Source organism: Trichechus manatus, unplaced genomic scaffold, assembly GCF_000243295.1.
Source record: "Trichechus manatus latirostris isolate Lorelei unplaced genomic scaffold, TriManLat1.0 scaffold00058, whole genome shotgun sequence".
Classification (NCBI taxonomy): domain Eukaryota; kingdom Metazoa; phylum Chordata; class Mammalia; order Sirenia; family Trichechidae; genus Trichechus; species Trichechus manatus.
The window spans coordinates 10,146,770-10,171,599 of record NW_004443994.1 but is presented as its reverse complement, the minus strand read 5'-3'; the positions used below and the strand labels follow the sequence as shown (position 1 = coordinate 10,171,599).

General features: G+C 41.8%; 1 protein-coding gene across 4 annotated transcripts in view; it reads right to left on the bottom strand.

Annotated features, from left to right (window-relative positions):
• SLC44A3 (solute carrier family 44 member 3) overlaps window positions 1-24,830 on the bottom strand; it is a 106,991-nt gene that overhangs the window by 31,526 nt on the left and 50,635 nt on the right. For all 4 annotated transcript variants that reach the window (XM_004378767.2, XM_004378764.2, XM_004378765.2 and 1 more), the window contains 3 exons: window positions 13,569-13,734; window positions 5,477-5,633; window positions 1,353-1,436 (listed from right to left, as the gene is read on the bottom strand). In XM_004378767.2, the coding sequence (XP_004378824.1) occupies window positions 1,353-1,436; window positions 5,477-5,633; window positions 13,569-13,734 (407 nt within the window). The remainder of the gene's footprint in view (window positions 1-1,352; window positions 1,437-5,476; window positions 5,634-13,568; window positions 13,735-24,830) is intronic.

Sequence of the window (24,830 nt, the reverse complement as noted above, 5' to 3'; positions counted from 1 at the left end):
TTGGGGATCAGATTGTTGTGATCCATAGGGTTTTTACTGGCTGATTTTCAAAAGTAGATTGTCAGGCCTTTCTTCCTAGTCTGTCTTAGTCTGGAAGCTCCTCTGAAACCTGTTCAGCATCATAGCAACATGCAAATCTCCACTGACAGATGGGTGGTGGCTGTGCATGAGGTGCATTGGCTAGAATTGAACCCAGGTCTACTGCATGGAAGGTGAGAACTCTACCACTGAACCACCCACTGTGTGTTTTATATGTGCCTGCTGATAGCAATCAAAATGAAAGCTAAATACACTCCAAAATGTACTCCAAGATTCTTAATTCTTTCAAGAGCCTTAAAAACGGTGCTTTACTATAAGGAGGCTATATTTTTCTCTGAATAATAGAAGATATTATAAATGCCACTTACATGACATTAAACATGGATGGTTTAATCAGTCCTTTTCCTTCTAATGGTACATTTCTTAGGAAGAGGAGCAATGATAAGAAGTACTTTTTATAGAGAAATTTCTGTGGACATTTAAAATTGTAAAAAAGCCTGCTGACTTACAATAACACTGTTTTGTGTAAATTTGACTAAGGGCTATTAAAATTTCTTAAATTATCTATAGAAAAATAAAACATATATTTACATTTCCATCAACTTGAAAGACTCAGGAGAGAAAAAAAATCTGAAATTAAAACAATTGCAGTATATAATTTTTCTGATTTTTATAAGGACTATTTATAGCTTGAAAGAGAAAGGCTGGTAAAATATATAAAAATTAGGGAGGTAATTCTCCTATTTCAGGAAAATTATAGTTCTCAGAGAAGACACTGAAAATTGGCTCTCAGTTGATTGTATTCATTATACTGGGTTTGGTAACGCCTTCCTCCCCCTTTTTATTTCTTAAAAGAGAAACGCATTTCTTTCAGAATTTGAAGAGTGTCTTTAATGATCTCAGGCCCTAAGGCAGGGGTCTGCAAACTACAGCCTGTGGGCCAGATCTAGTAGGTCCCCTGCTTTCTTCTGGCCTCAAGCTTAGATTATTTTTACATTTTAAAGTGGCTTTAAAAAATCAAAAGAAGAATATTCCCTGACACATGAAAAATGACATGAAATTCAAATTTCGGTATCCATAAATAAGGTTTTATTGGAACACAGCCACACCCATTCATTTACATTTTATCTGTTGCCACTTCCCTCTACAATAGCAGAGTTGAGTAGCTGTGAGAGAGACCTTGTGGCTTACAAAGCCTAAAATATTTACACAATCTGGCCTCTTACCAAAAAAAAATTGCCAAAACCCTGACCTAAGGGACAGAGCCCACCCTCTTGCCTGTGTGGGCCTGGGGCACACGGTAGGAGACATACCTGGTTGAGATGGCGCAGATATTTGTCAAGACTCCAGAAACAGCAGAAGCAGCATCTGAACACGCACTTTGACCATGCATTACGCTGTGGGATCAGGGTCAGAACCAAAGGAACAGAGTCAAAAACAACGCCGGCAGAAATAAGTCAATTACAAAAGGACAAACATTGTATGAGACCACTAATGTAAAAACTCATGAAAAGGTTTACTTACACACAAAAAGAAACAATCTTTGATGGTTATGAGGGATGGGAGGGGTGGAGGGGAATACTAAATAGACAATAGAAAAGTGGTTAATTTGGTGAAGGGTAAGACAGTACACAATACTAGGGAAGCCAGCACAACTTGTACCAGACAAGGTCATGGAAGCTCCATGGACACATCCAAACTCCCTGAGGGACCGAACTGCTGGGCAGAGGGCTGTGGGGACTATGGTCTCGGAACATCTAGCTCAACTGGCATAACATAGTTTATAAAGAAAATGTTCTACATTCTACCTTGGTGAGTAGCGTCTGGGGTCTTAAAAGCCTGTGAGCAGCCATCTAAGATACTCCACTGGTCTCACCCCTTCGGGAGCAAGGGAGAATGAAGAAAACAAAACACAAGAGAAAGATTAGTCCAAAGGACTAATGGATCACAACTACATGGCCTCCACCAGACTGAGTCCAGTACAACTAGATGGTGTCCAGCTACCACTACTGACTCCTTTGACAGGGATCACAACAGGAGGTCCCAGACAGAGCTGCAGAAAAATGTAGAACAAAATTCTAACTCACAAAAAAAGACCAGACTTAATGGCCTGACAGAGACTGGAGAAACACCGAGAGTATGGCCCCCGGGCACCCTTTTAGCTCAGTAATGAACTCACTCCCAAGGTTCACCCTTCAGCCAAAGATTAGACAGGACTATAAAACAAAATGAGACTAAAGGGGCACGCCAGCCCAGGGGCAAGGACTAGAAGGCAGGAGGGGGCAGGAAAGCTGGTAATAGGGAACCCAAGGTCGAGAAGTCAGAGTGTTGACATGTCGTGGGATTGTTAACCAATGTCATAAAACAAGATGTGTACTAACTGTTTAATGAGAAACTATTTGTCCTGTAAACGTTCATCTGAAGTACAATAAAAAAAATTCTACACATTCATCAAATATACTCATATTAGATGAAGTAATAACACCGTAAAAAAAAAAAATGCAGGCAGAGAGGCCAAGTGGGCAGTTTCTGAGGGGACACTGTCTCTGCTTGGAAAAGTATCCACCTGGGGAAACACTGCAGCAATTCTCATTCAGTATGAGAGAAGTTCTTCTACTTTGGACCAAATAATAGCTACTATTATTAATTAATGAATATTAATAACTATTGTTATCAACACTATTATTATTGATAAGCAAAGTTTCTGCCTTGTAGGCTTAGCTGTTACAGGCTTAGCTGTCAGCAGAAAGGGAACCCAGTTAGTCTGTAATCATTGGCAAAGGAAAACTAAGCCTTCTGGTTCTAGTAAAATGATCCTCTCTTCCCCTCCACTCCCCTCTGAGCGCCTTAAATTGTAAACTTTGCTTTTTCAAACCAAAGTTTATATTCAAGAAAAATCTGCATTCCAGAGATAATAGGACAAAGTAATCCACTGTAGATATTAGTTATGTGTACACATAAAAGAAGAGTCGAGTTTAACTTTTTGGGAAATAAATCCTATAGTGAGACTTTCAAGGCTAAATTTCAGGGGATGAATTAGTCCTTTTAAATACGATTTGAATTTGTGCATATCTCAAGAGGAAATGTTGTTGTTAGATGCCATCTAGTTGGTTCTGACTCACAGCGACCCTATGTACAACAGAAGGAAACACTGCCCAGTCCTGCACCATCCTCACAATCGTTGCTATGCTTGAGCCCATTACTGGATCTCCAAGAGTAAACAGTTAACTAAAACTCTTGGGGGAGGGTGACTGAATGCATCCTACCCACTGCACAGAATTCAAAAAAAAAAAAAAAATCCCTGAAAACAATCCTGAAATAGTCTTCTATGAAGACCCCAGGAATAACCCAGCCTTATATGGACATTTTCTTGTCCCAGTTTTAATTCAATTGGATGAAACCTGATCTGGATACTTTTCAGCAGGCTGTGGTTGTGAATGAGCCTATTTAAAGTACAAAAGATCAAGCCGTGGCTGTGTGAAATGTTGATGTTGCAGACAGTACTGGGCTGTAAGACTACTGAGGAAGCCAAGTTGTTTGCTAGACTAAGAAAGGACAGTGACATCACTGAAAAAGAGTTTGGCCCCTTGGTCCTTATGAGATCCTGCGAATGATAAATACCCTTTTAGATCCCAGCCAGAGACCTTGGGTCTTCCACTGACTTCTTTTTTAGATTTATGTAAGTCTGCTTCCCAAAGAGCTTAAGATACTTAACTATAAGAGGGACAGCAAGCTCTGCTGCTGCTTATTAATTTATGATTATCTATTGCTAATGTACAGGCAGACCCAGGTTATGAATGTCCAACTTATGGACAATTCGTACTTAAGAATGGACTGCCATAAAGCTTATTATATTAAATACAATGGTTCGTAATAATAAATGCACACACTACTTTGTGATGCTCATGAAAACACTGTATGGATTGGGAGTGTTTCTTAAGTGTTTGATATGAACAGAAAGGTGAAATATATACTATATACTCAGACAAACATTTGACTGACTGACACTGAATAAGAACCGTATAGACCTGTACCGACTTACCTACAAATTCAACTTAAAGGCAGACTTAGGAATGGATCTCATTCATAACCCGCGGACTGCCTGTACATATACATGACTATATTTAAAATAAAAAGCTATTCTCATCTTCAAGGAATCCTTCTCCAAGTTTTCTAAGATTGAAGGATCAATTTAAACATACAGGAGTCAGAAGTAGCCAGAGTAGGCCTGGATGTGGAAGTGCCTCTTCAAGAGAAAAGAAAGCCAGCAAAATGTAGCTAGGTAAGAATTTAATAGAAATACAGGAAAATATTCTATCATGAGGGACAATTACTAAGCATGCATTTCAAGATAAGGAACCTAAATAATTTTATGTGAAACTGAATCAACTGTTCCTAATTAATCTATAGCTCATATTGTCATTATGGATTTTAAGATATCAACAATTCAGATTTCTGCTTAAAAGGGCAAACAAAAACAATTCTACATTATAATTATGAACCCAAGTGTAAAACTTTCCCAGTTTACTAAGGACACACAGCTATATACTAAGGTTGTAATCAGGTAAATCTGTGAAACTCTGACCAAGTCACCAGCCCCGGGGTAGGGGTAGGGGAGAGATTAACATGGTGTGACAACAGCAAAACTGGGAAAATCCAATCTTCCCTTATTTGGCAGGCCAGAAATACCATGAGAACAGCTGTTTTCCTGGTGTTCTGGTTTCCACGGGCATTCATAACCAAATGTGCACGGAAATACAAACCAGGCAGGAGAAAAAACCCCAGGGACAAAAGCCCTACAGTTTTCTGTCTTTTGAGCTGAGATTTAGGTCAGCTAGCTTGCCCACTTCTCTCTCTCAAGCATGCATAAGAGTGGACACACACACACACACATTCTCTCTCATACACACACACTCACACTCACTCATTCACATACTCTCCCTCCTTCCCTCCCGCCCACACACCAGTAACTTCCCTTGGCACCCTCTAGAAAACATAAAAGGGAGGGAATATTTTCTCATTAAAATGGAAACAAATTACTCCTTATCTGATAGCGTATTTTCTTTTTAAAGCATGATACATGCCCACCAAAACTTGTTTAAATTTTATCTTAAGAATTCATTCCATTTGTTCAGCATTTAAATCAGAAGGAAACCCAGCTAACTCAGAACTGCTCCTAGATGTCTCCCTCCCGACCCTATCCCCACCATGTTGGAGAAAACCCAACAAACAAAACCATAAACAAAACTGAGACTGGGCAAAACGGTTTGTTTAGGGTAGGGGTCGAGAAGGAAGACCTGAAGGACACAGGAGTCTTCTGAATGGCACTGTCACAGATCACATTCCTGCCCGGGGGCCCACTGCAGTTTTCCAGTAATTAACTTTCCAGTAATTAACCCAATCACCAACCATGCTATGTATTAGGGTGCTGTCTTACCTTCTCTTTTACAGTGTTATAAACGTATATGAGAATGATTCTTGGAATCCTCACCAAAGTGATTAAAAATGACCCTTTTATGACTGTTCCTTGATGATAGCAACAAAGAACGGAGAGAGATGAAAGGATTGGGTGATCAGGAGGGTCATTTTTATTCCTGGAAATGGGCAAAAAAGACAGCATTTTAAAAACACTATTTAAAAAGCAACAAAACACCTTCTCTTTAGTTCAAAAAATCAACAGTGATACCAGTTTATAAAGCAGTGATATAATAAGAATTTGCTACATTTTTATACTCCATGGTACCAAAAACCAAACCCATTGTTTGTCGTTGCTGTTAGGTGCCTCTGAGTTGATTCCGACTCATAGCAACCCTAGAGGACAGAGTAGAACTGCCCCATAGAGTTTCCAAGGCTATAAATCTTTCACGGAAGCGGACTGCCACATCTTTCTCCCAAGGAGACGCTGGTGGGTTCCAACCACCAACCTTTTGGTTAGCAGCCGAGCACTTAACCACTGTGCCACCAGGGCTCCATTATACTCCAGGGCTCCATTATACTCCATGGTAACTAAGGTTAAATTATTTCTGGACTAATTTAATTTCTTTTGGTGGTACTCAAGCTGCAAACGAATATAGAAGAGAAAAAAAAAAGGAATTCTAATGAGTTAAATAAGCTTCCCTTTCCATAACTCCTACCCCCTCCACTAATCTTTTCAGTTGTCTATTAATCCGATTTTCATTTTCAGAAGTTTAATCATATAATAACATGTAAGCTTTAAATTACACACGAGCATTCGTAAATATTGCCAACATTAGCTTTGTGATTAAAGTCATCATCAAACCAGCAGGCTCATGCTTGGCAGCCAGAGAGATAGCAATGTGCTCCAGCTTAAGGTGCAGGGAGACAGAGCCCCTGGATGCTGGCTTCCACACTGCTCTAGGCTCCTGAAATCCAGCTGATTTCTACTCTGCTCTTTAAAGGTCACTGTGATGTGAATCATTTACAGGATTTGTCATGACACAGCTCCCAAGAATGTGTACAAGAGGCAGGGGAGAAAGTGAAAAAGAACAGAATGGGCACAGCCTTCATCCTACCCCAAACCCAAAAGATAAAGCAAAGGAGGGAAGGCTGAGGCAAACCCTCCATTGACCCTCTCAATCCCTGCTGATGCCGCTTCTAGAAAATAAGACTCTTTTCCGAGAAGCAACTCCACTGATTCCAAGGGAAGCTTGGTTTCTTCATAACGGATTATTCTACAACTTGCTCTGGTTGCTCATAAGTCACTATGAATCAAGGTTTTGACAAGAGCCTAGGTTTTGAGGGAAGAAAAGGAAGGCAGCCAGAAATGTTTCAAGAGTTGGCAACTGCTGTATTTTGCTGTTACTTAAATCATCCAGGAAGAAAACGGGAACATGCAAGTAATACTGAGAGCAGAATAACTGCAGCCCAATTGTCCCGCAAGAAGGGTGATGTGTGTTTCAGCCCAATATTATTTAAAATAGGAAATGCCAGGGAAGCTATTGCTGATATGAATTCATTTTGATCTGATAAACTAGAAGAGTAGTGTAAGCCAGGAAAATCTGACACATTTTTTCCCTTTCTTCGCTTTTTGTTTTTTTTAAGGAATAATGTTTACTTTTCCATTTAGGAGATTTATGCACCTTAGAACTTACTATGCTGCGCAAGGGGGGATGCAGAGAGAAGAGGACAACACCTGCTTTACATCTGGTAGGGAAGCAAATGATTCATGGGCCACTGTGAATAGGGCTGTGGGGTCTGTTCCTGCAGGTACTGAAATCTGGGGTTAGGCCTCAGCTTTCTAAGGTTTCACTGTAGTGGGACTAACCATTTCAGACAGAGGAGTATCTGCACTATCTCAGCTTCCCAGGTCCATAACAATCTGGTTATGACTCCAGGCTTTCCAGGGCTTGGCTGGAAGAAGATGCAGAGGTTCTAGATGGTCCACAGCTGAGTTTTCATGTCATCTTGTTATCTCTTCCCCTCTGTACTGTATGTATGGCTAGTGCCTTTGACTCTCTCTCCCTCACAACCAGCAAAGCCTGCCTTCAGGAAGAGGATCTGATTACACCTGGTGAGGCTTAAAATAATACTTCTCTGAACCATCCATATTGTGAGAATTGGCCTAAGGGATGGCAACAGTGTTAGGCATTTTGGGTAACTCAGTGATGAGTTTATTAGGAGGTTTACTCATTTCCTCTTCAAGGAGCACCTTCCAACCAGGCCACTTCTACCCCAATTCTGTGGATGGTGGCAGGTAGTGGTAGTGGGTAGGGAGACTCCAAGATGTGTATGTGTACAACGAAGCCCAGTTTCCCCCTTGTTTTAAACTAGTGGGTGCCCAGAAAGCACTAAAGGTGCCTGGCTCTGTGCCACTAAGCCAGATTCCCAGAAAACAACTTAAATTCAAGTCACTGGACAAATTCAAGTCACGGGTAAAGGGTTAATGGTCTGATCCATCCAAGTCCTATAACACCTTTGGGTCACAGTCATAAGTACTGTGTTGTAACTACTAGTCCAACTGGACAACACAGAACATAAACTAAGCAAGCAACTTCAGGGTCCTAGGAGCAAGTTTGAGCTTTAGTTATATCAAGCTTAACCAACCAGTTGCCTTCAAGTTGATTCCAACTCATGGTGACCCCATGTGTGTCAGAGCAAAAGTGTGCTCCACAGAGTTTTCGATGGCTGATTTTTCAGAAGTAGATTGCCAGGCCTTTCTTCTGAGATGCCTCTGGGTGGATTCAAACCGTCAACCTTTCAGTTAGCAGATGAGAGTGTTAACTGTTTGCAGTAGCCATGGACTCCAGACTAGGGCTCACTAAACATTCTTGACACATTATGGAAAATTTATTTTGTGCTGAGGTTCCTGGGCTAGGAACAGCTGCATGGGATGGATGGCCTCTAATGTAAAGCTGATCCCAAAAGAAATGCGAACTGTGTGGTCCCCATGAGACCACGTCCCTTCCTGCTATTTCTTTCAACAAAATCACTGCAAGATGGGGTTGGGAGGGCTAGGGGGAGGCTGTAAGTTTCATCTTTCTAATGAATCCTACAGAAAATGGAAATTGTCTTCATTATAAAAAACAGAATTCTTCAGCGCTCTTCAGTAACTCTTGTTGTTGTTGTTATTGTTAGGTGTTGTCGAGTCGGTTCAGACTCATAGTGATCCCATGCACAACTGAACGAAACACTGCTGGGTCCTGTGCCATCCTCACAACAGTTGCTATGATTGAGCCCATTATTGCAGCCACTGTATCAATCCATTTCGTTGAGGGTCTTCCTCTTTTTTGCTGACCCTCTACTTCACTAAGCATGATGTCCTTCTCCAGGGACTGGTCCCTCCTGATAACGTCCAAAGTACGTGAGACGAAGTCTTGCCATCAATGTGTCTAAGAAGCATTCTGGCTGTACTTCTTCCAGGACAGATTTGTTCGTTCTTCTGGCAGTCCATGATATATTCAATATTCTTAAGCAACACCATAATTCAAAGGCATCAATTCTTCTTTGGTCTTCCTCGGCTTGGGTCAGGTGCACCTAAATAAGGAACTCTTGTTAGGGTTAGGGAATGGATCTCAGTCTCCTATGTAAATTCCTTAGGCTCTGCTATGAATCCATTTCCTCATGTGTTCCTCAGTAGATCCAGAAACATCTGGAAACCACCTTCTATATATTTGAAAATGATGATAAAGTCACGCCTCAAGCATCTCTTCTTCAAGTTGAACACTTCTAGCTCCCTCCTATCACATCTGAACAGCATCTTTATGGTTCTCAGTCGACCTCTCTTCAAGCTAATGGTTATAAAGGTAAATGTAGCAGGCTGCTCATATACTGTTTTTTGATGGTCTTTGTATGAACTCTTCAGCCCTCTTAGTGCTTAAATTAATGACAAAGATGAATGCATCTGGCTGTATTTACTGATCCTCACCCCACGTGTAGGTCGGAACATGGGATTAAAGCATTCTGAGCTTTGGATAAGGAAAAATCCTGAAGTTTCAAAATTAGGCACAAAATCAAAAAGAAAGCAGAACTCTTTAGTAAATGAGATAGTAATGTTAAAAATCAATCGCTACGTATTTTATTTTGAATTAGTTTTATATTAATATATGAAATATATTAAAAAGTCAAATAGTACCTCTAGACTTAACAGAACAAACAGCAGTTTTCCTCCTCCATCCCTAATTCCCTCTCCCTAGAGACATTACTTGAGCTGTTTCTTCAGGAACTCACCGCCATACTTCTAGACGACATGTTCCTAGTGTTATTTCTTGATTCTTCAGCTTTAGGTATTATCTACCAACTTCCCACTGTAGAAGATGAAGGTTTAGTTCTCTTAAACAGCCCAACCACCTCCTCTGCCAACACACATAATTCTTAGATTGCAGTCTTTTGTTAAATTAATGTTCAGTGCTTGCATTATCAGTACATATATAGCATTCACAACTGATCCAAGTAATGGACTCCAATTATATTTCCTTTCCTGTACAACTTTTGGTGTTTCCCGAAGTTAACAATTGCTTCACATTTCTTTTTTTGCTTGGTTTTCCACAGGCTTCCCCGAAAGCTTCACCAAAGTGTAAATCTTTCCTCAACATGTGTAAACACATCTGATATTGTCTCAGTTTCACTTTCTGTTCTTAGAGACATCCTTCCTGGAGCCCGTTGTCCTCTTGCTCCACCGTGGACTGGTTGCTTTCTATGCCAGCTGCACAGCTACCCTCCTGGGAATTCCCTGCTTTCTTGTCTGCTTTGGAGCCTCTGTTTCCTGAAACTCATGTCTCCCTACTTGACTTACTCATTAGTTTCAGCGGGTAAAATCTTTCCTAAGAAAGGATGTATGGAAGAGGAATATTTTGGGACTTTTATATGCCTGAACATAGCTTTATTCTCCTTTACCCTTGATTAGATAGTATGGATAGGTATAGAATTCTAGTTTGGAAATAATCTTTCCTCAGAATTTTGGCAGGCTTGCTCCACTATCTTCCTGATTCAGAGTTGCTGTTGAAAAGTCAGATCCCATTCTGATTCTTGATCCTTTGCATGTGACCTGTTTTTCCCTCTGGAAACTTCTGGGATCTTCTCTTTACTCATGTCCTCCAGCCCTGGAAATTTTTCTTTGGTAAGTTCCTCCATCTTTTTTCTTTGTTCTCTATTTCTGGAACTCATATTAGTTGAATGTTGGGTCTCCTGGATTTATCCTCTAAGTTTTCATCTTTTCTCATCTATTTTCCATCTCCTTGTCTTCTTGATCTACCTCTGGAAGAGTTCTTCAACTTTATGTTTCAATCCTTCAATAGAAATTTTTGACTTTTGCAATCTTATTTTTTAATTACTAAGAGATCTTTCTTGTTCTCTCACTATTCCTTGTTTTTCCTTTTGGTTCTTATTTAACAGATGCAATATTTCTTTGCAGATATTATAGTTCTGTTTGTTTTTTACAGTTTTCTTTTTTTGCCTGCATTGACTTTGTTTTCCCTAAATTCCTTTTCTTTGTTTGTTTTCTTCATTTTGGTCTCCTTCTTTTACTAGAAGCTTTATTCAAATGTTTAATAATTGCTGGTTAACAGTTCATATTTAAGAGTGGGGCACTAAAGAGTGAATTGGGAGCTCTGTGAGGGGCATTACTTGTTGACTGGTGAGATTTCCTGCCTGGTTAAGAGTCAGGGAACCAAGCCACTTCATTGGGGGACCCCCATATGGCACTATCGGTAGGACTTTATTTGGGATTAGACAATTTTTCCAGGGAAAAATCCTCCAACCTCCTACTGGAGGATATAAACCTGACTGGAATTTGGGTTGGTGTGGGGGTTGTCCTCATTAGTCCCTACCCCAACCCCCCTGTTTTTAGTACAGAGCCTTGCCCCAGCCACAGCCATACCAGATACCCCAAGTCCATACGCTAGCAGGTTTATATTTCCAGAGAGCAAACCTCCAGTCTTTTGCTGATGTGAAGCAAGGATCTGGGGGTCTACCTGCTCCTTAGGAAGACTTCTTATTAATCTCTGGAAGTACATTTTACACTTGAATTCCTGAGCTTTTCTAAATTTTGTGGATCAAGTCAGCCTGGATCTTATTTGCATGCCCTCACCCACCCAACACATAAGATAGGCCTTTTCAGCTTTTTTTTTTTCCCCAATCTGTTGATTGTTAGCACTTGTCCCTCCTCTCTTCACCTCTCAGCCTTTGGTTGACGTCTCTTACCCACTGCCACTGCCTCTCTGTTTCTCACTGTCCTTGTGTGTTTGTGGCCTTATAACTCTTTCACGTTTTTTTGGGTAGGAGGGGTGGAGACAACTGCACATTCTTAACTGGAAATCCAACCAAAAGATGTTTCAAATCAAAAGCCTACATTGAATATGCTTCGTGTAGTTATTCTAAGATAACACAAAAATCACTGTAGTCAGACAGATGCTACCTGCTGGACAATTTGGTTAAAATAATCCCTTCTCTCCCACTTAGGAGTAAGCAACACACACCACCCACCTCCAGCCACTTAGAGGTTCTCAATGCCAAGAGAAACAGACCCTTTGTGGGTCCTCCAGAGTCTCTAATGAGGGAGGCTCCCCAATGGCACCACTGTATTAAAAACCCACAGTGCTCTTTATCGTCAGGAGGTAAGTGCTCTCCAGCATGAATCATCCCTGGCTGACTTGCTTAGCCCCATGAACACTCATGTTTATCTCCTCATTTGGTCTGAGAGACTACAAGAGGATCAACCCTACTGAGAGTAAACTTCCTGTTCTGAATCCAACCCTATCATTGTCCTGGCCATGCTCTTCTTGCCTGTGGTCTTACCATTGCCCACGGAGAGTTACACATACATACAAAAGGTAAAGGGTTTAGATGTGTGTGTGTCTCCTCAATTATTATGATGAAGTAATGGGGTATAAACACTTAAATAAGTATCATGGTGAACACAGAAGCAAGTAATTAATTCAAGTGTACTTAACTATATAAGGAGCCCTGGTGGTGCAGTGGTTAAGAGCTCGGCTGCTTACCAAAAGGTCAGCAATTTGAATCCACCAGCCACTCCTTGGAAACCCTATGGGGCAGTTCTACTCTGTCCTGTATGGTTGCTATGAGCTCGAATCAACTCAATGGCAAGAGATTTGGTTTTTTCAATAACTATATGAACATTAGCAATATTTTATAATGACATACAATTCTTTTAAGATTTAAAATTGTTTTCCAAGCAAATATTTTTCTCATTTTACATAGGACAAAATGAGGCTCACAGAATTTACTGAAGTGTGTTCAAAATAGACCAGTAATTTTTTTTAACTTTGAAGTCAATAGCAATGGATATTTACCACAATAGCCAAAGGTGGAAACAACCTAAATGTCCATCAACAGATGGATGAATAAGCAAAATGTCGTATACGCATACTGTGGAACATTATTCAGCCATAAAGAAAAATGGAGTCTGGACACATGCTATGATATAGGCGAACCTTGAAAACATTATACTGAGTGAAACAAGTCAGTCACAAAAGGACAAATATTATAAGATCCCACTTATATGAAATACCTAGACTATGCAATGTATACAGACCAAAGTTTATCAGTGGTTAGCAGGTGTGGGAGGGAGAGGGAAAGGGGAGTCATTGCTTAGAGGGCACTGAGTTTCTGTTAATGGTGATGGAATAATTTGGAAATGGATAATAGTGAGGGTTGCACAACATCAGGAATCTAATCAGTGTCACTGTGCATATAAAAATGCTGAATTCTTTTGCAAATGGCAAATGTTTTGTTGTATACGTATTTTGTACCACAATAAAACAAACAAAAATGGATGTTTACACAAGATACCCATCCTTCCTTTCAGATATCTTTCAATTCTAAGCAATATGATTACCTCCCTTTTTGGTTTCTATCTGAATTTTCTAGCAAAAGGCCTTGGAAATGTGACAAGTTTATTTTCTTACCAGCAAATGCACATCCAGTCCAATTTTTAGCTGTCTTTTACTCTTGCCAAACCCTTGTAAAGGGTATGTCAAAACTCCCAAATATCTTTTGCAATACCCAACATGAAGCAAAAAGACAAACCAAGAGGAGTAAAATGCTGGACTTACCTGTTGAAATAACAAGTAACCACAGCCCCAGCGATAGTCATTTGCTGGCACGCAAGGATGAATTCACTCGTCCAGATGAGGCCAATTAAATGGTACCACCACATATACTGAATGCCTGAAAGAGGCTTATATTCCACTTGGCCACCTTCAATGACCTGGGCAGCTCCTGAAATTTAAAACACAACAGGTTTTACACCAATGTTTTCCTAAGCAAAAGACTGGAAGATGGTTCAACAAGTCTCGCTCCCTCACGCTTGGCATTCAGCCTTACATGGAACATAGATGCCAGCGTGAAATCTGAAGTACCTACCATAATTCAAAATCTCCAGGACAAAAACTAAAAATTAAGAGTGCACATTCAACTTGTAAATAATACCAACAACAATAAGTGCAGCGATGGATTGGTAGGCAATTTGCAAGACATTTCATGTAGACTCTAATACGGACACTAGTCCCTCATTATAGAAGTGGAGACTGAGGTTTGGAAGAATCAAGTAACTTTGATGAAGTCTCACTGCTTGTTATTGGTAGAAGGGGAATATAACCCCAGGCATATTAGATTCTAAAACCCACAATTTTTCTACCACACCATTTGTGAGGTAAACGAAACTTGTTATGATGAAACCACACAAAGCTATTAGGACTGTGTTCTAAAAACCTACTTCACAAACATTTAGACTTTGTAAAAGAGACAAGGATCTTCATTTTTTTCAGAGATTCATTTCAGGTCTTATTTAAAGAGCAAGGTCTCCTAGCACATTTAAACTGTCTACTGGGCGTCAGTGTTAACCCTCCTAATTTCAATTCTCAGATTCGCCTCTTACTGCTTGGCCTGGGACAAGCTATTTGGCTGCTGGGAGTATCAGTATCTTCACCTGTAATACTCATTTCCTGGTGAGGATGGAGTGAGATTACCTAGTAAGTGCCTAGTATAGGGCCTGGTTCATAGAAATATCACTCCATATGTGATGATGGTAATTATTATTATTATCAAATCTCAGGAGCTCAATACTGTATCAAACTGAGGTGGGCAGGGTAGTCCTAACACAGTCTGCCATTCACGTGGCTGTTCCCTGCTTCCTTTTCCCTCATCCAAAGAAGCCCTTGAATTAGCTCTGCAGACATCTGTAAATCCAAATCCCAGGCTCTGTGGCTGCAATTGATTTCTAGATGTCCTCCTGCTATGGATTTTTGATTTATTTATGCCCTGGTTGCATAGTGGTTAGGCACTCGGCTGCGAAATGAAAGGTCAGCAGTTCGAACCCACCAGCCGCTCCATGGGAGAAGGTGTGGCAGTCTGCTTCTGTAAAGATCACAGCCTAGGAAACCCTGCAGGGCAGTTCTTCTCTGTCCTGTAGGGTTGCTGTAAGTCAGAATCGACTCGATGGCAACAGGTTTATTTAAAATAATTTACTGTAAGTAAGAGGATGAGCACTTTCGTCACTGGAGACACAACTTGAACAACATTTAAAGATAGTTTCATATTTCCTGTCAGAGCTATAAATTTATTTTAGGTTTAACATTCGTCTATTTTTAAACACTCACAATAGAATCTGTGTGCAAAGAAATGGGAGAAGATAATCATGCTGTGGAGCAAAATTGATTCCACAGACTAAGGCTAGTCTTAATTCCTTATACTCTAAGTTCTGCTGAACAAGAGTTACATTGTGAGAAACAGTGGAGCAACTCTATTCACAGAGAGAAGTTAATATTTTATCAAATACTCGGCTTATTCTGGCTGGGAGGCAATCTCAGGTAAGGCACTCATAAATGGTTATACTTTTCCAAAGTGGGTGCGTTTCAGAAAAAACATTCCTGATTCCAAAGTAGCTGACCCGTCACAAATAGAACACATGTCGAGGTTGATGAGGTCAGTGAAGACTTTGAGAAGTAGTCTCCGGAATATCGAAACTGCTGCAGGTCAGCGGACAAGCACACTGCTCCTCCTACAAGGAAGGTCCATGAGTCCCTGTGGCAGATTACAGTTTTGCAAGAACAGGTTCACAACATCACACAGGGTTTGATGTTTTCACAGAACAGGAAAGATGGTTTCCTCAGACACAGACAAAAGGCACGTACAAAGGGCCTGGATGCTAAGGGAGAACCATCGCTCCTCTTGGCTGCCCTGTGCTGTCAATGGTGCACAGTCACACACGTCCCAGCGGGGACAACGGTCAGCGAGTGGAGCAGCTAAAATGATAAGTCAAGATCCATTTAGGTTTTGAGACCTTTGATATTCCCAAAAGAAGCAGAACCAGTAAGTTACTCTGGAGTGATCACTCTTGTTTTTGAATGTCTTTATGGAAGCCATCTTCTATTTCTTCCTCTGGTTCAGTTATACCAGGCTGCTTAGATTTTACTTTAGGGCAGGGTTTCTCAACCTCAGCACTGATTGACACTTTGGACTGATAATTCTCTTTGTTATGGGAGGCTGGCTTGACACTGTAGGATGTTCAACAGCATCTTTGGCCTCTACCCACTAGATGCCAGTAGCATCCCCTACTCCTCCCCAGCTCTGATAACCAAAAATAACTCTACACAACGTCAAACATTCCCTGGGGTGGGGGTGGGCTGTCCCTGGTTCAGAATCACCACTTTAAACACGCATTCTTTCAAGAATCAGGTGCCCTGGCTTTAGGGTGAAAGCCTGGAAACAGAAGTCTGAGACAGCTGCGAGCCTGTGGGTGGGGCAGGCCTGTTTATGCACATGGCTGCCCTCTCCTGGATGGCTGTGTCAGTGCAGGCACGATCCCCTCAACCGACCAGCTCTGTTACTATGGACTAAAAAGTGTGACACTACAGGGTACTGATGGGAACTGGACTACAGACAGATCCCAAGATAGGACAGATCTCAGGGATGGTGGTGGGAAGAGCACTGAACTGGGAGAAGCCTTATGTTTCAGTATCAGCTCTGACATGTGTGACAAGCAATCTGGACCTCAGATGGCTCGTATTAAAGATGGAGAGGGAGGACAAGACAAAGTCTGTGGCAAAGGTTACAGGCCTGGGCTTGAGAGTCATACAGGCGGAGATTCACATCTCCACGCTGCCCCCTACTGGCTGACCAATCTCAGACAAGTTACGGGGCCTTTTTAAGTCTGTTTTATTCTGTAATCTGAGCATACTGATACTAGTATGAATACTTTTCACTCCCTTAGTGAGTCTATCCAGTCTCATTACTATAAATGCCATACACACAGCTGAGGATTAAATGGGCAAGGCACTTAGAACAGTGCCTGGTACACAGTAAGTGCCATATAGGGTTAGAGGTGCAGATGGAAAGGTTGCCAGTTAGAGTCCACCCAGAGGTACACCCAGAAAGGCCTGGTGATGTACTTCCAAAAAATCAGCCATTGAAAACCCTACGGAGCATGGTTCTACTCTGACATACGCCACAAGTTGGAGCTGACTCAACAGCAACTGGTTTTATAAATGAGATATAGTTAGATATGATTCTAGTTCTGAAACCAACAAATATTTATTGAGCATCTACTGCATGCTGGCATTATGCTGGGCATTAGCTATTGGGGAAAAAAATTGAAGAAAAAAATTAGAAGAAAGATACCATTTGCGTGCCTGTCAGGAACTCACATGTTCTACATAATCTACTTATCTCCCCTTATTCTGGACAACTCTGTATAATTTTTCCTCCAACCTCGAAGAACTTCTTTCTTATCCTCACTTACAGCCAATGAATTTACTTCCTGTTTCTCTGAGAAAACTGAAGCAATCAGAAGATGTCTGTGAGTGTCCACCCCTCAAATCGATCCTCTATCTTCACGTGCCCATGATTTCCCCACGCCCTTATTATGATAAACTGTCCATAATCCTAAGCCAACCCTTCCACTAGATCCCATCCTTTCTCACCTACTTGAGGATATCTTCTCAGCAACTCTCCTCATCAATCTTGCTTCATCAAAATATTCCTCTCTATTAAATCATTCTTAACCATTCATTTAAAAAACAATCTACCCGACTTTCTTTCTGCCTCCAGCTTCCTCCCCATTTCTCTGTTTCCTGTTACAGCCAAATTCCTCAAGTTGTCTAGACTTGCTCTCCCAGTTCTTTTCCTCCCATTTTCTCTTAAACCCACTCCGATCATGATCTCCACCTCCCTCACTTCTCTGAAACTGTTTTATCTCTTTGTTGCTAAATTCAATGGTCAATCCCTAGTCCTTATCTTACTTCTCAGCAGCATTTGACACATTGACTCATTCACCTCTCCTCAAAGCCCTTTCTTCCCATGGATTCCAGGACACTGCACTCTTCCTCCTACCCCACTGGTGGCTCTTTTCAGTCTCCATTGTGTGTTCTTCTTCATCTTCATGGATTTCTTCTCTTCTCTCTGTTGTTGTTAGGTGCTCTCGAGTCAATTTCTGACTCATAATGACGCCATGTGACAGAGCAGAACTGCCCCATAGGGTTTTCTAGGCTGTAGTAGAGAAGGACATCATGCTTGGTAAAGTAGAGAGTCCGTGAAAAAGATGAAGACTCTGAACAAGATGAATTGACACAGTGGCTGCAATAATGGGCTCAAACACAGCAGTGATTGTGAGGATGGTGCAGGAATGGGCAGTGTTTCTTTCTGCTGTACACAGGGTTGCTATGAGTCGTAGCCAACTTAACAGCACCTAACAACAACAGTGGCACAACTGTTAATCTTTTGGCTGCTAAATGAAAGGCTGGCAGTTTGAACCCACTCAGCAGTTCTGTAGGAGAAAGACCTGAAGATCTGCTCCTGTAAAGCTTACAGCCTAGGAAACCCTATAGGGCAGTTCTACTCTGTCCCATAGGGTCTCTATGAGTCAGAATTGAGTCGATGGCACTCTACAAGAAATCTTTATGAAGCAGATCACCAGGTCTTTCTCTTGTGGAGCCACTGGTGGGTTCGAATGGCCAATCTTTGGTTAGCAGCCAAGTGCTTAACTATTGTGCCACTAGAATTCCTCTTTTCTCTATATCTTCATTCTAATTTCATGCTTTTAAATACTATTTATATGCTTCCAAATGTAGCTGTCCAGCCAGGACCTCTCCTTGAACTTCAAACCCATATAGCTAACTGCCTACTTGACATCTTCATCTGCTGTCTAAAAGACATCTCAATTAATACAATCAAAGATTAATTTCTGATCTCCCCCCAAAACCTCCTCCATTTAAAGTTTTGCCCCATCTCAGTTTATGGCAATCCCATCGTCCAGCTGTTCAGGCTGAAAAACCTTGGAGTCATCCCCAACTCCTTTCTCTTTCACATCCCATAGCTAATATATCAGGAAATCCTTCAGCTCTACCTTCAAAATAGATCCAGACTCCAACATGTCATAACACTTCTGTCATTACAATCCTCCTCTAAGCCACCATCATCTCCTCCCTGGGTCAGTGTTATTAAAATGTAAATCAGGTCATGTTACTAATCTGCTTAAAATCCTAGAACAACTTCCAATCTCGCTCCGATTAGAAGCTAAAGTTCCTATAAAGGCCTATAAGGCTCTAGGATCTGACTCCATGACCTCTCTGACCTGCTCTTTAACCATGCTCTCCTTCTGGCTGCATGATATTGCTGTAAAAAAATCAGCATAGCACCTTATGAAAATACCTAGCAGGAGGAGGGCACTGTTGGCAAACAAACATAGAAGGCATGTATTATTTGCATAAAAACACGGTAATCAGAGCTAGCTGTAAACCTGGATATTATTAGGAAGCTTTAAAACATTTCAAAAGACTAAGCTGACACAATTAAATCACTGTAAATGGAAGTTTCTTACGAAAGACAGGGTATTTTACTCAAATAATGCATCCCTTCTATGTTTGTTTGCCCCCTGTGTCCTCCTCCTGTGAGGTATTTTCATACGCATGCTATGCTAATTGTTTTCTACAGCAACATGTGGAAAAGGATTGGCATGGTGGCACTTGTGAGGACGCATCATGGGGGGAGAGCGCAGCCAGCAAACCAGTGCAGAAGGTGCGTGTTTTTTCTGTAAAAATACAGTAGTCCAGCTGGTTGTGATAATTTACCAAAAGAAGGATGCCCAAATTGGAAGGGCTCTACTTTCTAGCACATTATGTGTTCCTGGCCTCTTCCAGCAAATTGGTTTAATGTTCCTGCTGGTCCCCTAGCCTCCTGGCCAGTGTCTCCCACTGGCTTCCAGCTTCTGCTCTTGAAGTATGAGGATTAGAGAAAAAAAGAAAAACAGCTCACTGACATGTTGTTGCTGGGTGCCATGGAGTTGATTCCAACTCATAGTGAGTGACCCCATGTGACAGAGTAGAACTGCCCCAAAGGGTTTTCTTGGCTGTAATCTTTATGGAAGCAGATTGCCAGGTCCTTCTCTTGCAGAGCTAGTGGGCGGGTTTGAACTACTGACCTTTTGGTTAGCAGCTGAGTGCTTAACTGTTACACAACCAGGGCTCCTTCCTTCCATATATGCATCTCATTTAATACTCTGACACTGATGTGAACTCTGACTGACTCAGCACACACTTGGTCAAGCCATTCAAGTGCAGCATACTGAGTAAGAGACACAGAAAAAGACGCGGTCCCTGCCCTCACGGCGTTGGTAGTCTCCTGGGATGACAACACAGAAGCAATTATCTCCATTCATTGTTCTTCACAGCACTTATCACCACCTGACTTATTACATATTTACGTGTTTACTGCCTCTCTCCCCACCTACTAGAATGGGTTTTGTCTTGCTCACTGCTGTATCTCCAGTCCTCGGGAAAGTGCTGAGCACACAGTAGGCATGCAGAAAATATGGGTTGAAAGACTGAAGAATGTAAAAAATGCAAGGGAAAACAGAGAAGAAATATCTAAGTATGCCTGCAGAATTTATAGAAGATTTTCCAAGAGATATAATACTCAAAACAAACTTTGAAGAATACATATTTTTCCAAGCAGTTTGGAAACTAGGAAGTTGGGGTGAGAGCTGGGAAGGAGACGGGATTCTAGACAAAGGTCACAACAGGTACAAAGGCATGGAAATAGTACTGCATGGAGCATGGTCTTGCTGGCATTGTTACAACATAGGATGTATAAGAAAACATGGGGATGTTTAAGCTCAAAGGCAGGCCAGGGTTAGATCATGAAGGGTCTTCTATACCTAGTATATGAAGAAGGTGACTTTTCCAAAGTCCTGTAGCCAGTAAGCGTATGGGCTGGGACACGAACCAGGCTGGGTTCCAAAAACCACACTGCCTCTATAATGAGGTGGAAGAAGGGTCAGCTGCTTATTTAGCTGTGACCCATCTCTCTCCCTCGTGGCCTCGTAAAGTGTGCTAAACTCACAGAGGATGCTCACTCTGACCAACAATCCAAAGACATCAGCACCAAAACCAAAAACACCAGATATCTCCCCACCCTACAAGGTGGCTTCAGCTGATCTCAGACTGCCTGGGGTGGCAGGACCCTCTGCCTGGTGGATTTTCTCACCAGCCCTGAAGGCAGTTCAATAAAATAAAACGGTTAACTTTTACTACTGGTCAAGCAATGCTCTAAGGATTTTCTTTATGTACAGGCAGTTGCCAGATTATGAACTTTAGATTTACAGAACTGCTACTTGCCCTTTAAATGTTCTATAAATTTGCCCTCCCTTTGAAATGACTGAACCAACCCCTACTCGCAACAAATTCTTCATCACAATCACCTTTACTTGCTGCAGGTGAAGCTTTTAAATCACTGAAAAGGCTTCGAGCCTTTTCTTGCACTAAAAAAACAAACAGAAACAAAAAAAAACCAACCACCTTGCTGTTGAGAAGATTTCGTTCATAGGGATCTTACAGGAGAGAGTAAAACCACCCCACAGCGTTTCCAAGGAGTGCCTGGTGAATTGGAACTGCTGACCTTTTGGTCAGCAGCCTGAGCTCTTAATACTAAAAAAAAGGCTAAATAAGAACTACATTCGACTTAAAAGCACAGTTAGGAATGGATCTCCTTTGTAACCCGGGGACTGCCTGTATATTAGCTCATTTAATCCTTATAAAAACTCTGTGAACTAAGGAGAGTGTGGTTCAAGAGGGAATCAGAGAGGTCATGGGGTCAGAACCTGGGGCCTTATAGGCCTTTATAGGAACTTTGGCTTCAAATCTGAGTAAGACAGGAAGTCATTCTAGGAGTTTAAGTAGAATAGTGACATGACCTTACTTATGAGTTAAGTAACACGTACAAGGATATAGCTGATGAGTGGTGGAGCTGGGATTCAAATCAGGCATTCTGACCCCAAAGCCCGAGGTCTGGAGCACTATTCAACATGACACAGAAATAGAATGAGAACAGAACAGATGAAAGGCCTTTCTTCTCCCTGCGCAAATGGGGAGGCATGCCTTAAGGGAGGAAGGAAGCTTAGGGATCTGCAGGAGGTAGACTTTGGCAACCCCTGCCAGGTATCGGGGTTCAAGAGGACCGGTGCCTGATTGCCCAGAGAAGTCCCTGAAGGCAGCAAGTCTCACAGAATCCTGCGTCAGGTTTGTTTGGCAGCAATAGAATAGAATTGGCGGCTGGGCAGATTCAAGTAGAGACAGTCCCAGAGAGACTCCCTCCTCAACGTCTCTAGGCTCCAGAGAGGCAGAGAACACACCCAAGTTTCCTGGGCCCCTAATGGGGACACAGAAATGGCAGAGAGACAGCTGGTGGACCAAAGTAGCTTAGGTAAGAACAAGGCAAACAAAGTGACGTTTGGGGACCTGGGCATGTTTCAGGGGGTAGCTGTGGGAATAGAGGCTGTCATGATTTGAATTGTGTGCTCCAAAAAGATATACTGAAATCCTAATCCCTGCATCTGGGAATGTGACCCTGTTTGGACATAGGGTCTTTGAAGATGTTATCGGTTAGGTTAAAGGAGGTCATACTGGAGTTGGATGGGTCCTCATTCAATCTGAGTGGCCTCCTGATAAAAGAGAAGATACACAGAAACAGGAAGACACAGGAAGGACGCCATACGATGCTACAGCTGCAAGCCAAGGAATACCTGGAGCTACCAGAAGCTAGGAGAGAGGCATGGAGCAGATTCTTCCCCAAAGCCTCAGGAGGAATCAAGATGGCTGATATTCTGATCTCAACTCTCAGCCTCCAGAACTGTGAGACAATAAATTTCTGTTCTTATAAGCCACCCAGTTTGTGGTACTTCCTTATGGAAACCCTGGGAAACTAACACAGAGGCCAAGAACTAAAGATGAAACGGGACCAAATATCTCTCAGCGACTAGCCATTTTCATGAAGTTCCCTCTCCATTGTAAGTCCCCGTGGAACTCCAGTGCCTCACCAAAGACAGGGAGGAACAGAATCCTAAACTGGCTAAATTTGCATATAAAATCATTGAGAATCATTGAATTGGCTGAGTTTTTGTTTGTTTGTTCTTAAATTCTCTTACCTTTGAGCATGGGGGCAGGAGACAGATGTGGAACTTACCAAACCCAAACCCGCTGCCGTTGAGTTGATTCCAACTCATAGCAACCCTATAAGACAGAGTAGAACTGCCCCACAGGGTTTCCAAAGAGCCATGGATTCGAACTGCTGACCTTTTGGTTAGCAGCCGAGTTCTTAACCACTGTGCCACCAGGGTTCCAAATGGAACTTAGGTATGGAAAAATAATGCATACTACATTTCTGCACCATAGAGTTCATAAGACTGTGAAATTTGTACATTGATTTATTTTCCTTCGTACCTTGTAAAGGGAATCACAAACTGCTTAAAAGCAAGACCTGTCTCAAATCTTGCCTGTGCAACCTCCCGTCACCCCATTCCTAGAACAGGGCTGGGCCAACAGCCAGCTTTTGTGAAGTGACTTCAATTATCTTCTAGATCTCTAATAGCTTACCAAAAAAAGATAATTTTCTTTTAAACTGTGTTCGGGAATATGCCAGGCAGAAGAAGACAATAAACTATGAAGCTGGAGCCAGTTCTAGATATTTCTTAGTCAACACAAATTTCTAATACAAAGAACGTGTATGAGCTCTTATTTGCAAAGCAAAGCCCAATCCTATCTCAGTCTCTTAACATCTTTGTGAGGCAGCCTGGGGAAAGCTTTATTTTTTTCATTGCAAAAATGGGAAAAGGGAAGCACCGATGATTAACACACAAGGAGCCAGCCTGGGGCTCAGAGCCCTGGATGGGAACCCAGGGAAACCCCTCTGTCCCACTACGCTGCCTCCTTTCCAAGCATGGCCTTTTGCATGTCCCAGTGAACTGTAGACTTTTAACTGTGGCACAGACCTGGCTGGGACGGTCCCCACAAAATGGGTCTCTTCTCTTATTCAGACTCTGAGGCTTCTGGATCACATTAACTACAACCAGGGGTAAATTGATCATCTGAGCTCTTTCCAACCAGCCAAGAGCACCTGCTGGGGCCTTAGATTACTACGGTTTTCACTTACTTCCACTGAATTTTAGTGTTGTTAGGTACCATTCAGTTGGTTCTCACTCATAGCGACCCTATGTACAAGAGAAAAAAACACTGCCCAGTCCTGTGCTACCCTCACAATCGTTGTTACGCTTGAGCTCATTGTTGCAGCTACTGTGTCAATCCATCTCGTCAAGTGTCTTCCTCTTTTTCACTGACCCTTTACTTTACCAAGCATGATGTCCCTCTCCAGGGACTGATCCCTCCTGATAATATGTTTCACCATCCTTGCTTCTAATGAGCATTCTGGCTGTATTTCTTCCAGGACAGATCTGTTCGTTTTTCTGGCAGTCCATGGTATATTCAATATTCTTCACCAACACCATAATTCAAAGGCATCAACTTTTCTTTGGTCATCCTTATTGTCTACTTTCGTATGCATATGAGGTAACTGAAAATACCATGGTTTGGGCCAGGTGCACCTTAGTCCTCAAAGTGACATCTTTGCTTTTTAACACTTTAAAGAGGTCTTTTGCAGCAGATTTGCCCAATCAAGAAGTCATTTGATTTCTTGACTGCTGCTTCGATGGGCACTGATTGTGGTTCCAAGTAAGATGAAATCCTTGACAACTTCAATCTTTTCTCTGTTTCTCATGATGTTACTTATTGATCCAGTTAGGAGGATTTTTGTTTTATGTTGAGGTGTAATCCATACTGAAGGCTATGGCCTTTGATCTTCATCAGTAAGTGCTTCAAGTTCTCTTCACTTTCAGCAAGCAAGGTTGTGTCATCTGCACATTACAGGTTGTTAACCAGTCTTCCTCCAACCCTGAGGCCATGTTCTTCTTCATATAGTCCAGCTTCTCACATTATTTGCTCAGCATACAGATTGAATAAATACAATGAAAGGATACAACCCTGATACATACC